This window comes from Aquarana catesbeiana, linkage group LG03 (assembly GCF_042186555.1).
Source record: "Aquarana catesbeiana isolate 2022-GZ linkage group LG03, ASM4218655v1, whole genome shotgun sequence".
In the NCBI taxonomy this organism is placed as follows: Eukaryota; Metazoa; Chordata; class Amphibia; order Anura; family Ranidae; genus Aquarana; species Aquarana catesbeiana.
Window position 1 is genome coordinate 152108821 of NC_133326.1, and position 24632 is coordinate 152133452.

The 24632-nt window shown below is 40.9% G+C and overlaps 2 protein-coding genes across 2 annotated transcripts in view; one reads left to right on the forward strand and one right to left on the reverse strand.

Moving 5' to 3' along the window:
* Positions 1 to 24632, forward strand: part of LRGUK (leucine rich repeats and guanylate kinase domain containing) — a 183899-nt gene that overhangs the window by 10882 nt on the left and 148385 nt on the right. Inside the window, exons 3-6 of the mRNA XM_073619422.1 lie at positions 2555 to 2636; positions 9859 to 9959; positions 11577 to 11658; positions 15529 to 15653. Coding sequence (XP_073475523.1) covers positions 2555 to 2636; positions 9859 to 9959; positions 11577 to 11658; positions 15529 to 15653 — 390 coding nt within the window. The remainder of the gene's footprint in view (positions 1 to 2554; positions 2637 to 9858; positions 9960 to 11576; positions 11659 to 15528; positions 15654 to 24632) is intronic.
* Positions 1 to 24632, reverse strand: part of SLC35B4 (solute carrier family 35 member B4) — a 247653-nt gene that overhangs the window by 4625 nt on the left and 218396 nt on the right. The gene's annotated exons all lie outside the window — the stretch shown is intronic.

Consider the following 24632-nt stretch of genomic DNA (forward strand, 5'->3'; position numbering starts at 1 on the left):
GGATCAACTTGAAAACCGCCAGGAGTGATTACAATGGTCACCTTTTATTCAAATGGTTCTATTTCAAAGGGAAAAATAACTGTTGCTGCCAGCACTCAAGCTCCTCTGGCAGTGTTTGTCCCAACCTCTGTCATTGTTACAGATAAAACGGTTCTCAAATATTTTTTTAAAGAGCTATCAGTATTCCAAACAAATATTTTGCACAAAGCAATATTGACAATTGTCACAAATTACAAAGGAACTGAGAATAAAGAAAAAATAAGTAAAGATCAAAGAATGAAAATTACTCGTGGCATTAGTTTATCATTGTATTAATCCATTAAGTACAAACATTAATTTTATGTATTATTAAACTGTTTGGAGTTCAGCTTTAAATATATATTGAAGTTCTAAATTCTTATTAAAAAACCTTGGTGTGCCAGTATATAAAGGCAGAGACTTTCAGAACATTTTCTCGACAAGAGCTTGCCAAAGCTATTTGTAATGTGTTCTCTGGTGACATTATCAGTGTTCAATAGAAAAATACATGGGGGATCATGGGATTTATAATAATCTCCTGCTGTGGCTGTTATTCTGCAAAGAGAAGGAAATCCTTTTTGATGTCTGTAGCAAGGTTTCTTTTCCATGCTAGAGGCCTAGTGACGAATTCTCCTGCCTTGAATAAATCTTTCATACTGTAAAAATACATTGGCTTTGATTTATGAAATATTGTCGGTCGCTTCCATTGGCAAATATCTATGAATGTATTGGTTTGTTTGACAGCCTGCTTGAAAAGCCATCTAGCTGAACTATTCAGTTTAAAAGACGACTGTCATGAGGGAAGGGGTCGTCAATATCATAACTTTGAGTTATTAGTCAGAATTTGCGTGCAGCAAGGGAAGTCCTGAACTGCATACATGTTCCAGGTCTATGACTAAGATAATATAGTATACAAACACACTAACAGCACTCAAGTATTACAGGGTATAGGTGGGTGCGACACAGGGAATTATTATGTATTTTTTTATTATTCTTTATTTTAAGAGAAATGTTATCAACATTCCAGAAAACAAGACAGTTCATGTTCATCACAATACATACAATACAATGCGAGATGCAGTCCACATTCGGCACCCCTAGGTACAATTCTATACCTCAGTACAATCAACATACAGAACACTTTGTTGGACTTATGCCTCGTTCATCGAAGCCAAAACACCGTTTCTCACATAGGGATTTCCTTTCATTCGCTTATAATATTCTCATGATGCTTCAGATTAGTTGACTGTCTCTCTGTACTCTTCAGATCCACGAAATCTTGAAAATACCCTAAAACATGAATCACCTCTTGCATTATCCAAGGCTGCCTTTTTCAACTAGGGTGTCTTGAAGTTTCTTCAGGGGTGCCTTGGCAAAATGCCTAAAAATTGCCCCAAAATGTAATACAAGCTGGTGGGTGGATGAAACATGCATTTTAGTTACATAAAGCCACAGGTTTACATTGTACACCATTACAACCTTCTAGCTGCCAACCTCTTAACGACTAATGACATCATCAGTTGATAAGAAGGATGTCAGATGCCTGCATATCATCCTTGTTTGACCCTCCCTTGTCTCTCTCTATCAGCTTTGGATTCTCATTTGCTAAGTGATAGAGAAAAACTGAGGGAGAAGAGAAACCATGGAATACTAGTCAGGCCTGCTTTGCAAAAGTGTATTTGCTTTGGAAGAATAAACCACCTTTAACATTGGGTGTCCTACGTGTATTGATGTTGCTGCATTATGTTAAATTATCAGAATAGTTGTTAAATTTTATGGGGCGCCTCAAGACTGTGTACATAATTTTGGAGGGTGTCTCGAGGTTGTCCATAATTTTAAAGAGTGCCTTGACTGAAAAAAGGTTTAGAAACACTGATCTTTATTTACACATTTTTTTAAAATATTTTATTATATCTTTTCATGTGACAACACTGAAGAAATGACACTTTGCTACAATGTAAAGTGTGAGTGTACAGCTTGTATAACAGTGTAAATTTGCTGTCCCCTCAAAATAACGTAATAACTTCCAAAAATACGAATTGATTCGGAACTAATATACAAAATCATGGAGGAGTGGAAGAGGACTCCAGTGGCAACCTGTGAAGCTCTGGTGAACTCCATGTCCAAGAGGGTTAAGGCAGTGCTGGAAAATAATGGTGGCCACACAAAATCTTGACACTTTGGGCCCAAATTGGAAATTTTCATGTAGGGGTGTACTCACTTTTGTTGCCAGCGGTTTAGACATTAATGGCTGTGTGTTGAGGGGGCAGCAAATTTACACTGTTATACAAGCTGTACACTCACTACTTTACATTGTAACAAAGTGTCATTTCTTTCTCAAAATGTGAGGGGTGTACTCACCTTTGTGAGATACTGTATATACTGGATATAGTTTCTCTTTGCTTTATACCAACCCAATGTTATTTAGTCTTTTTCAGTAGTTATGACTATATGCATCATGATGGTTTAGAGAGTAATGATATGGTTCATGGAGTGACCAGCAACCTGAACAACACTTTCTTTTTTCCAATCGTAGAATCAGAAACTGAGTGATATCAAGATTCTCTATAGTTATGTACACCTGCAAAATCTGGATGTGTCCGGCAATGAAATCAGTGGTATGTAGCATTTAGAAATACAATATCTTGTTTTGACATTTTGTTTGATTCTTCAGCTGACAGCCCAAGAGACCAGCATTCTGATATGTAATCATGTCAAATAAATGTAGTGTATAGAAATGTTAAAAGCCTTATACATATGCAATTCATTTGGTTACGAATCGAAATTCAGACAATTTTTGTTATTCAGAGATCTGAATCACAATAGTGATGAACTTCAATGAATCTGAAATAACTTATAAGAAAAACATTAAATTCATTTGTTTTAGTCGTTTACGACTTTAGAGGGTTTTTTAAGTTCAATAATATGTGTCACACTCTGTATATTATTTAGCTAAAGTCGCTAGTCGTACGACTTTGGGGTCCCAGCAGAGTGAACCAAGCCTTAATGGGTTTTTTTTTTTGTTTTTTTGAAAAGACAAGCCTTAATGTTTAAAGCATCCAATAACATAACGAATGAATCCAAATATTCTGTAATAACTCCCAAAAATACGAATTGATTCGGAACTAATATTCAAAATATAATAACCACTCTATACCTAGTTCCCCACCACTGCGCCTCGGAGAAACAACCTTAATAGTTAATATCAATAGTTGATGTATAAACCTACCTATAGCTGCCACATTGTAAACCTCAATTGTACCAAATGTTTTAAATCTATGTCGTGTCCGTGGTGAATGAGCCACACGTGAAGAAATAAATACGTGGCACTCCCTAAAAATATCAATCTCACCCTTTCCAGTGATTACATTACTCTACTAATGAACACCTATTTATAAGTGTATATCGCCAAAAACAATTATAAAATATATAATATTAGTGAACATCAAATAAATATACAGAAAATAGCACCGTGCCAATACTGCTCAAATGTACATCTATATACAATCCTTGTATGGTGAAAATACAAAAAATGTGAAATTATTGTATATCCAAAATACAAAATAGTGAACAAAATATATATATATAAGTGAACGTGATCCAGTGACACTAAATAATGTTCATGTACATTCGTGCCAGAAAAAGTTCTCCCAATTCCAAAAGTGTAATCTTCTTTCCAGAAATCCTTTCACCACACCTGAGTGTTCAGTGAACCCACTCCCAATGAAAACTCACTCACCAGCTCCCAATGCCTCCACTTGCGTGTGAGGCTATATAGCATAGAGATTCAAATCATCTGGAATCAGTTAACCATATCTCCATCCGGATACACGTTCCATATGTGAATTAAAAAAGAAGCTCCCAATAGTGTGATAACGTCACTCAGTTTATTAGCACACACTTCAAATGACACTTCAACAGTTCAACTCACATTTGTAAAAAATATATAAAAGCACAGCAAACTCCACAGCACACTGTATAAGCAGTATCCACCCCAACAACTTCAATAAACCTCCTGGGGGGATGCGGTCACGGCGGTCCCAAGACAGGCTGGCGTGTATGGTGTATCTCTCACCCTCTCCTCTCCCGTCTGCCTAAAGAGCCCGATCGCTTCCTGGGTGGGTAAACCGCAGCACTCGCTCCTCTGTAGTTTACTCGTACGCGATGTTCACCGTAGTTTGGCCACGCCCCGACATGTTTCGTCACACCTGTGACTTAATCATGGGATAGGCCGCTTTTACTGTCAATCAGTCCTTTTATCCCCTCCCGTCCATGACTACTAAAGGGTGCCTGAATGCTCATGCGCCCCACGTAAGCTCCGCGCCTGCGCTGTAAATATGTCCCCGTGAGCGCAATCCCCCGCTACTTGAGACCGCTACTCAGTGGGTCCTGAGGTACCATATTGTAACATCTGATTATCTGCTACAAAATGTGTCATCCCCAATGTTAATTAATTTACAAAGCAACATCAATCAAAAATATAGGTACTTAGATCGCTGTTTTCAAATCTGAATACCGGACCCTGCAATATTAACACATAAATGCTGGTTGCTTAGTACATGTTGCTAAAGTGCTAAAGTGAGTGAGTTTTCACTGGGAGTGGGTTCACTGAACACTCAGGTGTGGTGAAAGGATTTCTGGAAAGAAGATTACACTTTTGGAATTGGGAGAACTTTTTCTGGCACGAATGTACATGAACATTATTTAGTGTCACTGGATCACATTCACTTATATATATATATTTTGTTCACTATTTTGTATTTTTGATATACAATAATTTCACATTTTTTGTATTTTCACCATACAAGGATTGTGTATAGATGTAAATTTGAGCAGTGTTGGCACGGTGCTATTTTCTGTATATTTATTTGATGTTCACTAATATTATATATTTTAGAATTGTTTTTGGCGGTATACACTTATAAATAGGTGTTCATTAGTAGAGTAATGTAATCACTGGAAAGGGTGAGATTGATATTTTTAGGGAGCGCCACGTATTTATTTCTTCACGTGTGGCTCATTCACCACAGACACGTCATAGATTTAAAACATTTGGTACAATATACAAAATATATCCGAATATACAAAACTAATTCAAAAACCGAATCATTCTAACATAACAAATAGGACAAAACAAAATAATTGACTTAATGAATGAATCCGAAAACAAAACTAATTTTTTTGTCTTACACATCTCTAATAATTGTATTCATTCTGAAATGCATTTGGCATAATCCCCACATCTTTTATTTTTTTTTGTGTTGAACGTCCCAAAAATGATAAACTACTCATACTTAGTACTGCTAAATTGCTATGCACACATTGAACTGTGCACTGCAGTTAGTTGATTTGATCAAGAATTATGATGCTGCATTTTATTTGCCTTTTAATTACATAAGTAATCATATTTTACTGTCTTGGGTATTGGGTCTGATTCCAATGAAGGACACACCCTGTACAGAATTTATATGTTCTCCTAGTGTTCAGTATGCTTCTTTTGATTATCTCTCTTTTTACCAGCAACCCTTAAGCATACTGCTAGGTTAACCCAAAGTAAAGTGCTTTTGTGTGTGTGTATATACAGTACGTATTGTGGCGGGGCGGGGCCGTGCCACTGTTTAATATGGATGTCTGGCCCAGGTTTTCCAGGAAACAATCATACTAACGGCACAGGTATGTGCTGGCTTCATGTTCAAGACAAGAGTTAGAGGTCAGTGCCCCACCCTCCCAAGAGGGTCAGTGTATGAAGGGAGCTCATATGCACTATACTGTCCAGGACAGGACAGACCAAGGCCCGAGCCTGACAGAGAGTTCATGAGGGACAGAGCAGCTGGGAGGCTGCAAGGAAAGACATATAGCTGAGGTACAGCGTGTGTGCATTAGAACTGGGAAGTGTGTTTGACGGTCAGGAGGACTGAGGCACGCGGCCTGAGCCAGAGGGCTGATAAAGAGCTAGGAGGCTGAAACCTATATTTTGTTGCATTGGTAGTGAGAACCCCCTGCGTGGGAGGACATTTGTGTGTGAACATTTGGTTTGTTTTAAATAAGATTATTTTCAATATCCACTGTATGCATAGCCAATTATAGTTAAAATCTAACTAAAGGCAAAACTTTTCGTTTTTAGATTTTGGTAGAATAGAGAGGGATTAGAACACCTGTCAGGTTTTTATTGCAGTGTGTCCTCTTATTAGGAAGATTCACCCCCTCTATTCACGCCCTCCATTCATACCCTCACGTTTACCGTTATTGAAAATGAAAGTAAAAAAAAAAATCCCAAATTTTGGGTTGTGCCCAGAACAGGAATAATGGGGAATTTTTCCAATTGAAACGCTAGTTCTGGCGACACGCCAGGATTCCCTATTTTTAGAGTGATTTTCTCTCACTTTTCTATTTTGGCTATGGAACTGGAGGAAAAGGGGAATCTGCCCAGTGAGAAACACATGGCAAAAATAAACCTTACAGGGGTTATAACCCTTCCTTACTATATCCAAAATGAAAAAAAGTTTTGCCTTTCTACTTTAAAGTGTGACTTTAAAATATAACATATGCATATAAAATATAAAAGAGTGAAAATTTGCCATGTTATACAAAACATCTAAAAATAATAATTGTACCTAAGCAGTACCCTGAAACATTTTTACCTTTTTGTCTTAAATTCATCATGAAAAATAGCAGAGCACTTCTTGGTATGTAAGAATGCCTAGGCACTTCTGTGCCTACAGCCTCATAGCTGTATAGATAAAGACACTGACTACTAGGTTCACAATATTTGGAGTGGGATTTGATTTCACTACTGTGCTGCTCCTGCTTTATTCATTCTGTAGGAAGACACAGCGGCGCACATCTGAGTTCAGTAAGTAGAAATAGATACATGATTTATTTAAGATAAAATATGCAACTCACAAAGTAAAGGGTTAAACCAGGCTTGTCACAATAGTGGCCTCGCTGTGTAGTCCTAGTCCAGATAGCTGGCGGTGTGAGACCCCATGTCCCACATCCATTGACATCACAGCTGACCGGGAGACAACTAACGGATCTGCTCGGAGCCTTTGGGATCTCTGGAGCTAGCGAGTCATCAGCAGTGCCCCACACCGCCAGCTATCTGGACTAGGACTACACGGCGAGGCCACTATTGTGACAAGCCTTGTTTAACCCCTTTCTTTGTGAGTTGCATTTTATCTTAGACATGACAGATCTTATACATGATAGAAGAGCGCCGCTGTGTCTTCCTATTCTATATCTACAGAGCCGCTTCCTTTCCCACTGCTGGTTGCACTTCTTGAGCGGTTTTACTCACCTGGACTCTTTAACTCACCTGGACTCTTTAACTCACCTGGACTCTTTTAACTCTTCATTTTTGTACTGAACTTTTAACAGGGTTGAAGCCAGCTTCAGTTACTAGACTACATCATCAGGAGTCCCTTATGACCACTTTAACTTATTACTGTACCCCCCAACATTTGTCTCTCTCCAAGCGCCACTAAAACCCCTCTTCATTTTCTGCTTTATTCATTCTACGGATCTGTGTTTCCACACCTCTCCTGTTGCGTTTTTAATGCCCTACCTGTCGTTACATTTCCAGTGTTCATCTCTGACATTAGGTAGCAGAGCCCTGCTCCTTTACCAAGATGACCACTTCCATGTATAGACACAGTGCAGAACAAAAGGTACATTCTCAGGGTCCTGCTTTAGCACAATTAACATCCAATTAATTACCTCTAATATAGCAAATCATCTTTTTTTTTAGTTCCAGCCCATATTAAGCAGAGCATTGTAGTAAGATTTAGATATTGTTTGCGACAGTAGCAAAGCAGAAGGCTCTCCATATCTGACAGAAGACAAATGTTTCTACCAGAATATACACTGATTTTGTAATTTTTCTTGTTTTTTGTTTCAGTTCTTTTTTTCTTTTTATGGTTGGGACTGAAAACCACAATTTAAGGTCTCATGCACACTAGGCTCTTCTAAATGCTTTTCACCTTTTATAGGAGAAAAGCAGTATTAAAAACGCACCTAAAGCTGCAGTTTGCAAATGCATTTGGATACAATCGGGCACATCAAATGTTTGGGGGTTTTATTCATTTCATTAGCCAGAATATTAATTTATTCTGCCTCTGAAATGAATAAACGCTCAAGCATTAAACAACGCTTAGAGTTTAGGCAAATATACATGTGTTTAGACGCATGGGGCATTTTTTCTGCCCAAATGTTCCTCTCTTAAACGCAATTTTGGTGCCTTCAGATTTAAACTCCTCTAAAAGCCTATGTGTGTATGGACACATAGACTAACACAGGGGCGTTTTGGGGCAAGAAAAAAAAAAAGTTGATCGCCTGTAAAGTGGGGGTTTGACAGCTGCAGTGTGCATGAGGCCTAAATTGTGGGGTTTCTTTATGCCGCGTACACACGACCAGTTTTGCCATCGGAATAAACTCCGAAGGTTTCTCCGATGGAACTCCGACGGAATTCCATTCAAGCGGTCTTGCCTACACACGGTCAAACCAAAGTCCCACCATCCAGAACGTGGTGACGTACGACGGGACTAGAAAAAGGAAGTTCAATAGCCAGTAGCCAATATCTTCCGTCTCGTACTTGTTTCAGAGCATGCGTCGTTTTTGGTCCGTCGGAACAGCATACAGACGATCGGTTTTCCTGATAGGAATTGGTTCCGTCGGAAATATTTAGAACATGTTTCATTTCTAGGTCCGTCAGAATTTTCAAAAAATAAAGTCAGATGAGGCATACACACAATCGGAATAGACGATGAAAAGCTTCCGTCTGACTTTTTCTGTTGGACATTCCGCTCATGTGTTCGCGGCTTTACAGTTAATAAACCTAAAATGTTGCAGATTAGTACTTTGTATTCCTCTTTTGTTCTAGCAGATGGAACTTTAGACTCTTCCATGTTTTTGAGAATTCTTACCGCCTGCAGATAAAAAGCCTGTAGTTTGCACAGCTCAATACTCCAAGCTGAAATTTACTCACAAATGCATGCACACACGTGAATACATTAAAGCAGCAACACATTTCTTATCATAATGCTTTGTCCAAGGTTTAGTTTACATCCAGCCTAACTGAAAGAAGATAATTATTGCAATGCTGTTGTATTTAGCAAACCTTTGGTACTCTAGAATTCGCTGTTATGTAATAAATGTTTATCTGCAAAAAAAAAAGATAATATGCATATAGTAAAAAATAAATCAGATAAAAACATAATTTTAAAAATGTCGTTTCCCTTTTATCAGGATAATGTGTGATAAGAGCAATTGGCTTTATCAATGAAAAGCCCACACCTTCGATATACCAGGCTACTGCTGTCACATACCGATTTAATGATATTTATTTTACACAAATGTATAGCTCCTGACTAATGTAGTGGAGCTACTGGTCCTAAGTGAAAAGTAGTGTGACTTTTCATTAATGTGCCATTGAAGTATCATTGTGATGATGCCAGAAAAACTTCCTGCCTAATCCTGACCATTTTCCTGCTGTCTTGTGCATGGGGCAAAAAACAGCACCTACACTTTGCATATGCAGCAAAACTCTATGAACAATCAAATGTTTATACACGGCTTAGATTGCTGGTGGATGATATTCAGACACAAGCCAAATATACTTACAGAGAGAAGTGATAAGCTCTCTGAAACCTCCTTGTATTGAATCATATTCTAACTGAATCGTCTCCCTTTAGTTTGTAAAATGCTGAGCAAACTCTGGCAATATCAAACCGATTCTGTGCACCTACACTTCAGTCTTCCTGTTTTTTTTATAAGCTAAGCAATAACACCAATCGCTAAAATTAGTGATTTATATTATGGTTACAACTCTTGATCGTCTTACAGATCTATCCTGTGTCAGTTACATGCCTTACTTGACTGAACTGAATGCCTCCAACAACATACTGAGTACTTTTTTTGATTTTGATCCTCCTAAAAATCTCAAGGTGAGTTCACACTGACATAACAATGCATACTTTCTGTTTCCTATATTAATATGTTTTATGCACCCATAGGCTAACCAGTGATTAATTGGGCTGAACGGAAAAAAAAAAAAAAAAACATTTCCCATCCACGTAAACGAGGTGGCTGAAGGAATCCTTCCCACTGTGCTATTGTATTCAGACAGCAGGACCCCTTCACTATTGGAATAAACTGATCAGTGGCTATAGCGCCTGATCAGCAAAAGTTTTCCAACATTCCTGTTCAACAGAAGTCAATCGACAGATCAACTTCTGCTGAGTGGGAATGACCATAGATGGCTCAAAATTCATCTGGTCTCTGCTGAATGAGCTGAATTTTGATACATTTTTGACCAGGTTTAAAGGCCATCTCCTGTCATTAATTTTTTCTTTTTAGCTTTAGTGCCGGTTCACACAGGGGCAACACGACTTGCAGGTCGACTCACTGAGGCGACCTGCACACGACTTCAGCGGCAACTTGCAAAATGACTTCTGTATAGAAGTCAATGCAAGTCGCCTGAAGTCTCCCCAAAAATACTACAGGAACCTTTTTCTAAGTCGGGGCGACTTGCGCCGCTCCTATTAGTACGGTTCAGTAGTACAGAACGGGACGCGACTTGTCAGGCAGCTAAGTCGCCTGACAAGTCGCCCCTGTGTGAACCGGGGCGAAAAGGTTTTAAATTCTGTCTGTTTCCTGTCTGGCACTAAGGCAAGTAGATAGCAATAAAATACCAACAGAGGCTCTGCAGAATGTTTGTTTTGCTGCCAATTGATGTCATTTACTATTCCTGTTTTAACTGACACCCAATAAATATACAGGACATAAGGAGAAATCTCTCAAATGTGTTAAAGCCTAGTACACACTATCAGGTTTTTTTCGTTCAACCCAGCGGGTTGAATAAAAAAAAAACATAGCTCAAGTCGGAGCTACTGTACCAACAACCTTGCTGAGCTGTTGTGTCCTGATACTCTGGTCAGCGCTCCCAGCCATTGGTTTTCCAGCATGCTCGTCTGACAGATACTGGCCAAATGGCCGGCTTCTGTCGGACTGGCTGCCATACACACAGGCTGAATGTCGCCCGACATTCGGCCCCTGTGTACTAGGCTTAACAGAGGTTAGCATTAGTTTTAAGCCTTCCCCACTCTGTCCAAAACAAAGGTGTCGATTTGGAGCTGAGCTAAAATGGCAGTATTTTATGTGAAACAATTCCTTTTCTGTTCTTTTGACTAGTTGTAAGTTATGATCCATTACTTTAAAATAAAACAAAATTAACAACAAAACAAAATAAAGTATTTAAAAATGTAATGGATCATCTGAATTTACTACATGTACATTATATACCCATTTTTGCATATAAAAGTAAGTACAAATTATTATATTGGCTGTTGCTCCTTTACAATAGCTTCTGACTGACATTTGTAGGGTTCTTTGAAGTATGTAACAGAAATGGAGCTCTGTCAGCAAAATATTCAGGATGGTTGTTTTGAAATCTCAAGTTTGTGAAGAGGCTCTGAACCGTTTCTTTCTTGTATGTAAGCCGCATGCATGCATATTCTCAGTGTAGAAATTGTTTATGACTTTTTTTTTTTTTTTATTTACAGGTTGTCAATCTATCATTCAATCAGATAACTGACATGAAGGATTTATCTGCTCACAAAGCTATGACAACACTCTTATTAAACAGTATCCTTTGCCAAGTGAAACTTTGTAAAGAGAACATCAGATTAAAAGAGACGTATGGGAATAGAAAAAATAAACATTCACATAGGTGGGTGCAGCATTGCTCTGTTCCCCGCCGCCTCTTAAGACTGCGAACTGAGCAATCAAAGACCACTGATCGCTTAGTTTGCAGTTTTCACTGAGCAGAGAAACAGTGACTGTCAGTCACCAGCTCTCTGCTCTGCCCTTCTGCTCTACCTGTGGAGGGGGTAGGAACGGCTGCCTCAGTCTCCCAGGGACTCGCTGGTAGGTTGAGCCAGCTGCTGGTCCAGGTATCTGGGTGGATCCTGACATTAAAGTCAGGATCAATAAAGCACCTGGACCGGCTGAGGGACTTTAGCCCGTTGTCTGCTGAAAGCGGGTCACAGGAGTGTAGAATAACTCAGCCGACAGATCAGATAACCTGAAGAAGGGGCGTGTCCCAGAAACATGTAGTGTCTCCAGTCGGCGATGTGTGACTCTCTTTGCTCGCTTGGCACCAGCAGTTCCTAATTGGCCCCAGCAACAGGGTTTGCCCATACTCTTCGGATTCCCTTGGCTGAGTTCCGCCAGGCTGTGACATCACTTCCAGGCTTTGTACACAGTGCGGGTGGTCGCTGTATACTGGCCCCAACAGTTCCTGTGCCTGCAGTTTGGTTCCCCCTTCATCGGACCCCCTGCCTTATGGTCCTGGACGGGCCCCCCACCAGCGGTGCTCCTGTGTTCTTTGTCCAACGACTTTGTGCTGGCTTTCCCTAAGCCCCTGTGTCATCCACGCGGCTCCAGCTTCCAGGTACTGTCAGTTTCTTAATCCAAGTCTCTGCATGACCGTCAATTGACTGCTGTATGCCTTGGTGAACATTTTATTATTTTTTTAACAATAATAAAACGTTTTTTGCCTCTGAGGGTCCTATTTATGTCTGCTGATCAGCGCTGTTCACTCCTTTGATTATAGCAGAATAAAGTGCACTTCTGTGACCTACAGGAGAAGTAGGGCCAAAAAAGCCCTGCTTCTCTTGTAAGCACATTTTAGCAAATCAAAAGTTTTGGGGTCAGTTTTTTATTGTAGTTGTTTTTTTGTTTTTTTTTTTATATCTAAGAACTGAATTAATCAATAACGGCTATAACATATAGAACTACTGCATATTCTACTTGTTAACAATACTTCATACTTGCATCTTTGCGATGCATAAACAGTGCATATTTTTAATGTAAACCTTACCTCCCCCACCATTCCAGCTATTAGAAAGCATGTGACTCATTCCTCCTCTTCCATGTGGTTGTGGTTGTGCTAGGTGCCTCATGATTGGCTCAGGAAAGTCACATGGGGCTGGAGAAGAATTTCGTAGCCTTGTGTAAGATCCCAGAAGTTGTTTTGGAGCTTATTTAGGGTTTGCATTCTCTAGTCTGGATGGCCAATGGGAGCAGTGTGGCAGCAATCAAAGGTGAAAAGAAACAAAGGAACCGCGCTTTTATATCATAAATTGCATATCAACATAGTGAATAAATAAATACATCTTCATTTAAGTTCTAAAAATTACATAAAAATTGTGAAGTCCATATATAGGACTATATATATATATATATATATATATATATATATATATATATATATATATATATATATATATATATGTATATATAATATATATTGTAATAGGGGTCAATTAAGTCTGGTGAATGTATCTGTATGTTATTCATGTGTGGGATCTATACAGTATATGGACTTCACAATTTTTATGTATTTTTTATAATTCAAATGAAGGTGTATTTATTTATTCACTATGGTGATATGCAATTTATAATATAAGAGCGCAGTTCCTTTGTTTCTTTTCACATCACAGGTATTTTTTACACTTTACAATACGCAGCTCTTTATTGTAGTTTATTTGTTTTTTGGTCATTGATTTGGACGGGTTTGAAACCTATTGGTTCCTATATTTTCTTTTTCAGCAATCAAAGGCGACTAAATGCTGTTGGGAAGGAAACAATTAAAAAAGTAGAACTCCAGCACCCAAAAAAATTGACCCTTTAACCACTTCAGCCCCGGAAGGATTTACACCCTTCCTGAAAGAGCACTTTTTGCGATCTGGCACTGTGTCGCTTTAACTGACAATTGCGCGATCGTGCGATGTGGCTCCGAAACGAAATTGACGTCCTTTTTTTCCCACAAATAGAGCTTTCTTTTGGTGGTATTTGATCATCTCTGCGATTTTTATCTTTTGCGCCATAAACAAAATAAGAGCGACAATTTTGAAAAAAACTTATAATTTTTTACATTTTGCTATAATAATTATCCCCCAAAAAATATATAAAAAAATTTTTTTTTTCCTCAGTTTAGGCCGATCTGTATTCTTCTACATCGCAATAAGCGTTTATTGATTTGTTTGCGCAAAAGTTATAGCGTTTACAAAATAGGGGATAGTTTTATTGCATTTTTATTAATAATTTTTTTTTACTAGTAATGGCGGTGATCAGCGATTTTTATTGTGACTGCGACGTTATGGCGGACATGTCGGACATTTTTGACACATTTTTGGGACCATTGTCATTTATACAGCTATCAGTGCTATAAAAATGCATTGATTCCTGTATAAATGACACTGGCAGTGAAGGGGTTAACCACTAGTGGGGGGGGGAGGGGTTAAGTGTGTCCTAGGGGAGTGATTTCTAACTGTCATGGGGATGGGCTGGTGTGTGACATCACTGATCTCTGCTCCGATGACAGGGAGCAGAGATTGAGTGACACTTGTCACTAGGCAGAACGGGGAGATGCTGTTTTCAACGGCATCTCCCCGTTCGTCCTCTCCGTGAGGCGATCGCGGGTATGCCAGCGGCGATCAAGTCCGCGGGACCCGCGACCCGACTAACGGAGATCACAGCAGGCGCGTGTGCGCCGCCGGCGGTGCGCGCACACGGCGGCAAATTAAAAGTAACGCACGGGTACGTTACTTTGCGCAGCCGTGCCATTCTGCCGACGTATATCTACAGGAGCCGGTCGGGAACCGGTTAAAACATAGTGATAACCAACTTTTGCTGGTATATTTAGTGTCAATCCCGATATTTCCCACTCAGAACAATACTCTTCTGTTAAATGTCCTGGGTCGGATGACCAGCATCACTCAGCCCTCTGGGGAAGTAGCACAGTGATAAGCTTGTCTCTTTGTCACTCTGCTTTCTACTCCTATCAGCATGCTTCTTGTCAGCACATTAACTAATTGGCTCTTTGTACTGTTTCCGTTTCTCACCCTCTATCTCTGCTATGCAGGGACTGCAGAAAATCGATAAAAATAAAGGGCACACTAGCCTAGTGCATTATCCAACATAGATTTTTTGAAATAACATAAAACTACTCACAAGTGTGGGTAGTATACTCGCTCATCAAGCCACTGCAAGTGGCTACAATCTCCCAACTTTACCAAAGCCTCTAGCTCAGGGAGGACCTCACCAAGGTCCCTGCCGGCTGACGCGTTTCGACAGAAACCCTTCATCAGAGCCAACCAAACTGTAGGAGGCTGATTCCAGGTCAAATTCAACTACTTGCAATGCTTGAATTAAGAAAAAAATAAAGATGTATTATTGATTACAGAACTGCCAGTATTTCTGTTTTTATAGCTGCCTAGAATTCAGCTTTAAGTGACCTTTTTACTTTGTCCTGTATAGGCAAAAGTAGGGATCACTTTAAACTGAAAATAAATAAATAATTACTTTGGGTGTATTTTCATAGATTTGTGTACAGTATATCAAATTATATCAAATTGCAATCCAACTCTCACGCTTCCTGTTTTTTCTCAGACTTTATTTGTTCTGAATACAGTGAATGTTGTTTCCTTGATTACTTACCGTTCTGTACAGATAATAAAATCCAGGAAATAACTGGCTTGGAGAAATGCATCAGTCTGACACATCTGAACTTGGCACACAATAGAATATGTAACATCTGTGAATTTGGTAACCTACCAATCAAAACACTAAATCTGGTACGATGCCGCTTTTGTTTAAATAATCTCTTTGAACTTTTCACCTACTACCACTATATTATTTAGGCTGGCCATATGCTGGTAGATTTTCATACAAACATTTGTACAAAAAATCTCTTCAATGCATTTGATGATAGAGACTTGACGAATGCTGTTTGAAAGTACTTCAAAATTGTATTTTCTTTTAACATTTGAAATAGGAATGAATAGAATTTCACTGAAAGAACTTTGTTTAAGAAGTTTTCCATTCCGCCCCCTTGATGTTTTTGATCGTACAGCCAAAAATGATCGACTTGATACTATTAACTATAGGAAAATTGAATAAACATTCCTATAATAGAAATGTTCTAATACATTTCTACTGGTGTATGGCTAGCTTTACCCTTCTGTGAAAGAACAGTGCTTTGCAAAGTTATTTCCAAAATAGTTATATCCTAACAAATACTACTACTACCACTAATACTAATATTAAAAAAAACTACCATCTTTGTGAAATGTATATTCTGTGGTCTATGTAGCTCATTTGTGAAGATAGATTTGTAGAAACTTGAATTCTTCTTCCTGTTGGTGGCTTCCTACCTATCCCAGCATGTCATAGCTATATAGGTCTGAACCAAGGAAAATTCTCTTGGCTGCTATGACTCACTGCAAACGCTCAATGTAATGTTTTTGCAAACAGCTTTATAAGTCAGAGCATACACATAATATGACCACGCGTCTGGCTCAGTTGCAAATGAGCTACTGAATTGGAACTATTGAAAAGTCTGTGATTTTCAGCACAGACACTGAGTGGCTTTTTGCAGTGTTTGGAGACAGCTACAATATGGTGTCGGCGCTTACTGGGAGTGATGATGTAATTCCCACCCTCCCCTACCTAAATGCAGAATAAGGAAAATGCTCTCCCCTGGGACTTTGTTGCAGCCAAAAAAGTAACAGCAAAGAATAATATAGTGTACATAAAAGGTCAAATGTTATTTCTACAAAGCTTAAAAATGCAATGAAACTCTAGTCCAGAGGTCTCAAACTGGCAGCCCTCCAGCTCTTGTGAAACTACAAGTCCCATGAGGCATTGCAAGGCTGACAGTTACAAGCATGACTCTTACAGGCAGAGGCATGATGGGACTTGTAGTTTTGCAACAGCTGGAGGGCCACCAGTTTGAGACCCCTGCTCTAGTGTCTATACAAATACTGTTAGATATGGTGACACCTTCATAATGATAGGTCTCAAGCAAGATAAATTATATTTCATAAGGCTTCATAACACGTTTCGATTATCAACATAATCTTCATCAGGGGCTAACAGTGAAGGTGTCTAAGCAAGCAAACAAATAAGGATGTGAAGACCACACAACAAAAGATAGCATTTATATAGCATACCATATTAATTATACTATATAGCTGTATCACTAAACTTAATGGGTCCTGTGCCTGGACAGAAACTGCCAAGAGAGTTATCCACAGTGTGTATATATAGCAAACTGATTAATTAGCCAGTCAAAAATGGAAAGGAGGGTGGACCAGCAATGCCAGCCAGGCCATCCACTATGGCATCTGGATTTGAGCTTCTCTGGCGTGCCTCATGGCAGTTACTTCCACGGCTCCACTCACTGTGTACATGCGCGGCATCCCATATGTGATGCCACACGCATGTGCACGTGCTCAATGCGATGATGTGAGTGTGTAAACTGGCATAGAATGCTCAGCATATCCACATAAAGACTGCCACAACAAAAAAAGGGACGCTACCTTCTAAACGTGACAGTGTTTGGGCCTAGCAATTGGCCACTAGGCCTGAGCACTACATTATTCCAGGAGGTCACATGGTTCCCCCATACCCACACTCAGTGGAGACATTTGCAACACATTTATGGTGGTGCGTATGTAGGTAGAAGCCCTGTGCTAAATTCATGAGAACCCTGAAACCTTTTCATTTTTAGTACCGGTTTTCCGTTAAAATCAGCGGCCTTTCAGATTAGGTAATAGAAGTGTTGTTCCGTCAGCTGAATACTTACTGCACATGCGTAGCAGGTTTGGTAATCTGACAGAGCAGCTGCAGTCAGAAGGTGGCAGCGGACATCTTACTACACCCAGCTACGTCTTGAATTTCACAGTCATTTTAGCAATAAAGTAAACGGATATAAATAAATAGCGTGTTGACACCTGTGATACTGTTTTAATGTTACAGAAGCTGGGTAGTAGGAAGGTGCCAGCAGTAGGAAAGTGGTAGAGGCCATCTTGGTACACCCTGCACTGGTCAGCGCTAAACATTCACGCTTTGAAAATGTAACATGAAAATAGCATGACAGATCTGAATATACTATGTTTATTTATACACACACACATTTTATTGGTAAAATGACTGTGAAATTCAAGACATAGTTGGGTGTAGTAAGATGTCAGCTGGCGTCTTATGACTGCAGGTGTTCTATCAGACTAGCAAACTTGCGCATACTTTTACTGTATGGTGCTATAGCGTGTATCGCTTACTCCCTTAGGAGCTGCTGAAATTTAGCCCAGGTTCTTCCCCAGTGGATTGCCCTGCATCCAGGCACGCTTTTCCTCAATAACCAGTCTAGGGGTGTTTTATATTTTTGGAGAACTTGGAGAGTGCTGAGGGAATTTAGTGGGATACTAAAGAGTACATCTAATGAATTCCAGAGCAAGTATTTTGTGGCAGTATAACTAGGTCTGGAGTCTTTCCTGAATGGATAATATTTCAAGGTTTCTTTAGGAAAGGAATCTGTCGGTAAGCTAAAAGCTAATGTGCTGGAAGCTGCCATTGTCTTAAAGCGGAGTTCCAGCCTCAAAAAAGTACTGTAGCTGCTGACTTTTAATAAGGACACTTGCCTGTCCAGGGAGCCCATGATGTTGGCCTGTCGAGGCCGAATCATCCACCGGATCGGGTGCAGGCATCGCCATTGCAACTAAGGGAAACCGGCAGTGGAGCCCTCAGGCTTCACAGCTGGTTTCCTACTGTGCATGCACGAGTCACGCAGCGCTTTCTGAACGACCACCTCTTCTTCTGGGACATACACAGGTCCCAGAAGGCAGCGGGGGAGAAGGAGGAGGGCTCGCTTCAGAAGAGGAAATTTACATACTTTGCCACGGCCCAGCTGGGACCGAAGTACACCTATGTACTTTAAAAGGTAGAAAAAAAAAGATAGATATATATATATTGCAATAGTGAGAGTCCCTGTCCCTATGGAAATGGAGCAAAAATGGACGCAGAGTTTGCATGTCGGAGGACTGCAGAGCTACAGAGTGTAGATTTGAAAAGGAGAGGACTGCTCTGGCAGCATTCTCCGGATCTTGCTATTTCCGGATGGGGCTCTGTAGTTTGGAGATCCCTAAGAGACTTGGGTGGGACAGGATCTCCAACCATGTGTCTGGGTCTTGTGGATAGCCAGCAGGTTGTGTGCCCAGGTGCACACAGCCCATATAACGAGGGACTGGTGAGAGCAGCGGGGGGAAGGAAGGTAGAGTGTGAGCAGCTTATGACTGCTGGTGCTGTGTGAAGACAGACTTTTGTCTGGAAAGCGGTTTGCCCTGGTGGTCTGCCCTGTGGGAGACTGCAGCCCGTGTAAGGGGGATTCTTTGCCCAGGGAATGGAAAAGGCTGGCCAGCCTTGAGAGTCAGGAAGACTATGGAAGCCAGTGAGTCCAGGGGGCTGGAAAGAATCAGATCTGCTGAGAGCAAGCAGAGGAACTGCTGACAAGAGAGAGCCAGGTGGCTCGGTATGTTTTTCATTTGAGTGCTAAATGAAGTTTGAACCCCGGCGTGGCAACCCAGAATGGACCTTTTGCTTTTGTTTTATCCATTTAATAAACCAGGCCCTTAAAGGGGTTGTAAAGGTTCGTGTTTTTTCACCTTAATGCATCATATGCATTAAGGTGAAAAAACAACTGTCAGTGACTGGCCCCGCAGCCCCCCCGTTTTACTTACCTGACCCCTCAAACTTGACCCAAGGAGACACGCTGCCTCTCTGCCCGGGTTTCTCGGCTGTTGATTGGATAGATTGATAGCAGCGCAGCCATTGGCTCCCTCTGCTGTCAATCAAATCCAATGACGCACGCGCCGGGGGGTGAGGCTGAGTCCTGCATTCTCCCAGGGGGTTATCTGCTGTGGGGAGGAGCCGCGAGAGCCGCCGAGGGACCCCAGAAGTCGAGGATCGGGCCACTCTGTGCAAAACGAGCTGCACAGTGGAGGTAAGTATGACATGTTTGTTATTTAAAAAAAAAAAAACAACCTTTAGTGTCACTTTAACTATAATGCCTGTCTGATGTGGACTCACTGCACAAAAAACAATATATAAACAAGGGGTGGTCTTTATTTTAAGACGGTCTTGAAAAGTTGGATGGAACTCTGCTTTAAGCCTTGTACACACGGGCTGAAAACCGTCTTATCGGTTGATTCTACAGACTTTCGGCCCATGTGTACAGCTGTCTGTTCTACAGAGGCCAGTCTGTCTTCTGTCGAATGGGCATGCTGGAAAACCAGCATCCGATCAGTGCTGACTGCCAGCGCTGATCAGTGTATTCTGGCAAGGGGGCAGTCCCCCTGTCAGAATACTATAGCATAGCAGGGGAGATTGTTGCACTAACATCACTTGTGTTAGTACAGTGATCTCTCAGTTTTTTGTTTTATTTTTTGTTCAACCCGTTGGATTGAACGAAAAAAAAAAAAACTTCTAGTGTGTACCCAGCTTTACTTATTTACCAGTTGCATACTAATTCAAGACTAGTAATACGCTTGGGTTTGACCTGGGTTTGGTCTGAACTCAAGTTTTTCTAATACTGAAAGTTAGTAGTCATTGCTGGGCCAATGAGCTGCATGTAGAAAGCTCCCCACCCCAGCTGACATGAGAAATGGGTGGGGATGCTTGTAATATCATTGACCTAATATGGGCGCAAGGCCATATTAGGTCAATGTTCTGCAGCTGCAGGGTGGGGTATCTCCCATCTGTAGCACAATGACAGCTAACTTCCAGGTTCAGACTGAAGACTAGGGACTAGGGATGAGCTTGAGTGTGGTCCGAACCAGGTTCGATCTGAACCTGGAAGGCAGCTACCTCACTTCAAATGAACTAGCAAGCAGCTTATGAGTCAGATAGTGCCAACCCCATAAGAATGGTATGTACAGTAGCTTGGTGACAAATTCTCTTTAGGTAACCAAGTTGTTGTGTTTTTTTTTAATAGTTTGAAAGACCTCTTTTGTAAGTATGTGTTTGCTAATGATATTCAATATCATTACCCTGGAACAGGCTGGTTATAGGTATTTAGGTTATAGAGTATTTTAACGTTATTGTATCACTTCTGTTTGCTGCCATATGCTATAGATCTGTGTGCTCTGCTATCATTTCCTGTGCTGTTCTGTGTGGTTATGTTCCCGTTAGATGGTATTAAATAACAGCAGGAGATGATATCTCATACATGATGACTTGTATGTTTTCATTTTAAAGTCCTTTTTCCGCCTCATCATGTGCACAACTTCTGTTTGATGTACTTGAATATGTTTTCTTGCAGTACAAGATTTGTGAAATCTAATCCATATTTAGAAAATTATAAATTCCTGGGGCACAAATGAGAAAATTGCGTAGGGCTGTTACCTGTGTGTTTCTATTTTAAAACAGTCTTTCTTTGTATATGAAATACCAATATGAAATACCAATTCTATAGCTACTCCTAATTTAACTATCGCTTTCACCATTTCTTCTTGATTGTGCTACTTAAAGTGTAACTAAAGGGAAAACTTTTCTATTTAGCATGGATAGATTGTAGAGGGATTAGAACACCTATCAGTTTTTATTGCTGTCTGTGCCCCCATTATGGAGATTTACCCTCTCAGTTTGTCCTCTTTACTGTTATCATCGAAAGTGAAAATGAAAGAAAACCCCAATTGTTGGTTGACACCAGAACTGTAATAGAGGGAAAATCTTCCAACAGGGACTCTAGTTCTGGTGACATGAGAGGATTCCTTCACTTTGGAGGGATTTATTCTCACTTCTTGTTCTGGCTATGGGATAGAAAGTTAAGGGAAAGCTCACCAATGGGGGAGGGATGGCAAAACATCTGACAGGGGTTATAACCCTCCCATACTCTATTTGAAATGAAAAAAAGTTTTGCCTTTTATGTACACTTTAACCACTTCCCGACGGCCCACCACAGATATAATGTGGCCACTCTGTGCCAGATCACGTACTTAGTATGTGATCTGACACTTCCGGTTCTGGGGCGTGTGTGCCGTGGGCGACCTGCTTCCTGCTGAAATCACACACAGCGGGAGCCAAGCGGACTCGATGTCCACCACCACTTGACGATTATACAGTGCACAGGCAAAACTGCAATCTGCCGATTTTTTACAAGGCAGATTGCCGTTCTGTCAGTAAGGAAGGTATTGATCCTGTGTGCAAAGCAGGAACATGGATCACTGCCTTCCCATAGTAAAAGAACCTCCCCGCAGTGTGAAAGTACAGGCTAGGCATACAGTTAACCCTTCGATCGCCCCTAATGTTAACCCCTTCCCAGCCAGTGTCATTAGTACAGGGACAGTGCATATTTTATAACACTGATCACTGTATTGGTGTCACTGGTCCCCAAAAAGTGTCAAAAGTGTCTGTGTCCAATATGTCCCTCCCAATATCGCAGTCCCGCTAAAAGTCGCTGATCGTGGGGGGGCGTGGCTGGGATGTAAGCCTGTTTGGTCGCGTGGTGCTGGAGCACCGTACCTGTCTACGATTCTACAGCCTTTCCTCGCTATTATAATCTGCTACCTCTGACTGTGTACAGAGCTCTCTCTCTCTCCGGTGAGTCAGGGGCTTCCTCCAGCAGCTTCTATGGCCCCGCCGAAACCCCGCTCTACTTGTCCTAAGCCCAGCATTCCCCACCCTCCTCCCTCATCTGCGGCCATCTTGCCCACTAGGTCACCTGCCAGCACAATATCGGCTGGCACACAGACCGATGCGGAGGATGGAGCTAAGGCTTCCCCGTCCACAGCCGACCTTATGCCAGCTATCACGGCTTCTACAGAGACCCTTACAGCCAAGATGGACTTTATGGCCACAGATATCAGCCTCATTAGGAACGACATGGACAAATTCCATTCTAGAGTATCAGAGGTGGAAGGTCGGGTCTCAGGGCTGGAGGACACTGTACACTCCGATTCCAGGGAATTGTGTGCACTGCAATTGCAGGTCAAGGCTCTGCAAGAAAAAGCCATTGACACTGAAAATAGGCTACGAAGAAACAATATTTATATTTTCAAGCTCCCAGAAAAGCTAAAGGAATAAACCCTCCGAATTTGTGGAACAACTGCTCCTTAAAGTATTCGACTTGCAAGATCTGCCACCTACATTTGTGGTTGAGTTGGCCCCCTAGGGTCCCCCCTGCTCCGCTAAAGCCGGGAGCACCTCCGCGCCCTTTCCTTCTATGACCGCTTAACTGTCGCGACAGGGACGCACTAAAGATGACATCAAGTTTGAAAACTCCAAACTCCTGTTCTTCAACTACTCTGCAGAGGTGCAGCAACGTTGAAGGTCCTACACCGAAGTCCGTAAACGCCTTTGTGAAAAGAATATCAGGTTCAGCCTACTTTTCCCTAGTAGGCTCTGTGTAGTTGATGGTGACCGTGTCCGCTTCTTCGACACCTCTGAAGCTGCGTCTGACTGGTTGGACTCTCGCTAATAGCCTCCATCATCAAGCCCTTGGATAATCCAACATTAGATTACAGCAAGTATACCAGCATGCTAGCTATAACAACTTGTTGCAGAGATTACCTTGTTTTTTTCTTGACAAATGGACTTGATGGACTTGTGTCTTTTTTCAACCTCACCTACTATGTAACTATGAATACTTTTTTCCATATATTCTGGGTTTTTTCTTTGGTATTTGGCCCAGTGAATCCAGCATTCTCTAGTTACAAGACACCCCTGTTATTTTCCCAATCTACCGCTACCTATCTAATGCCCTTCCCAGTTGGGCTCCTAGCCTGACTCTCCCACCACTGTTGTGGTATTTCCTCCAGATTCCAGGATAGGATTACGGCTACCACAAGTGGGCGCTTTTTTTTTTGTACCATTGTCTTGCCTCCCCCTTCACTGGACGAAAGGTTTTTGGCTATTGCCAGTTTATGGTTCAGGTTTTTGGGTATTGGCACCTGCCTGTCTCCCTCCGGGTTACATTTTGTTTTGGTCTTTTTTTTTTCTGGAGGGTCTCGGCTTGAGCAGGGATTGCACCATGGTGCAGGGGTTTTGTTTCTGTTTTTTCATTGTGTTTATTGTGTTTTACTACTGTTCATGTACTTCTATTTATGGTGTTGGTTATCATTTGCTTTGCTGCTCCTGAGATGGTTCCACACAGCCTGATTGCCACTGTACAGACACAATCTTTATCTATTACCCTTATGGCACCACATCCCCCAGATGTCTGTAAAGTAATTTCTTGGAATGTCCATGGCCTCAACTCTAAATTTAAACGTGCCTTACTTTTCCAGTACTTAAAACTTCAAAACCCCTATATAGTGATACGTGCCACGTCACTTTCGCCACCTATTGGAACGCAGGTGGAACGCCGTTGGCATCCCTGCCACTTTACAAAGCTTGATTTTATCTTCAAGTGCAACCTGTATATTTTTAATACATTTTCTAAATGCTACTGCACTATGAGGAGCTTCTGTTCTTGTCTTTTTGATGCCATTTCCATTCGGTGATTGTGCCTAACTCTGAGCAGCAGTTTTTTCTTTGGACATCCGTTTGTCTTGCTGTTTTTGACTACCTGTCATGGGTGTCAATTTCGTCTGGTGAGTAGGACATTTGCCTAGAATTTGGTGGAAGGAGATGCACAAACATTAGCCATATATGTTTTCTACACCGTCACGTTTGATGTATAAAAGAATTATCAGCACTTTATGTGGGTCTAACTAATTGGTGGTGGGTCATTTCTGTTTATATTATATTCACTTGATAGTCATTATAAATATATCATT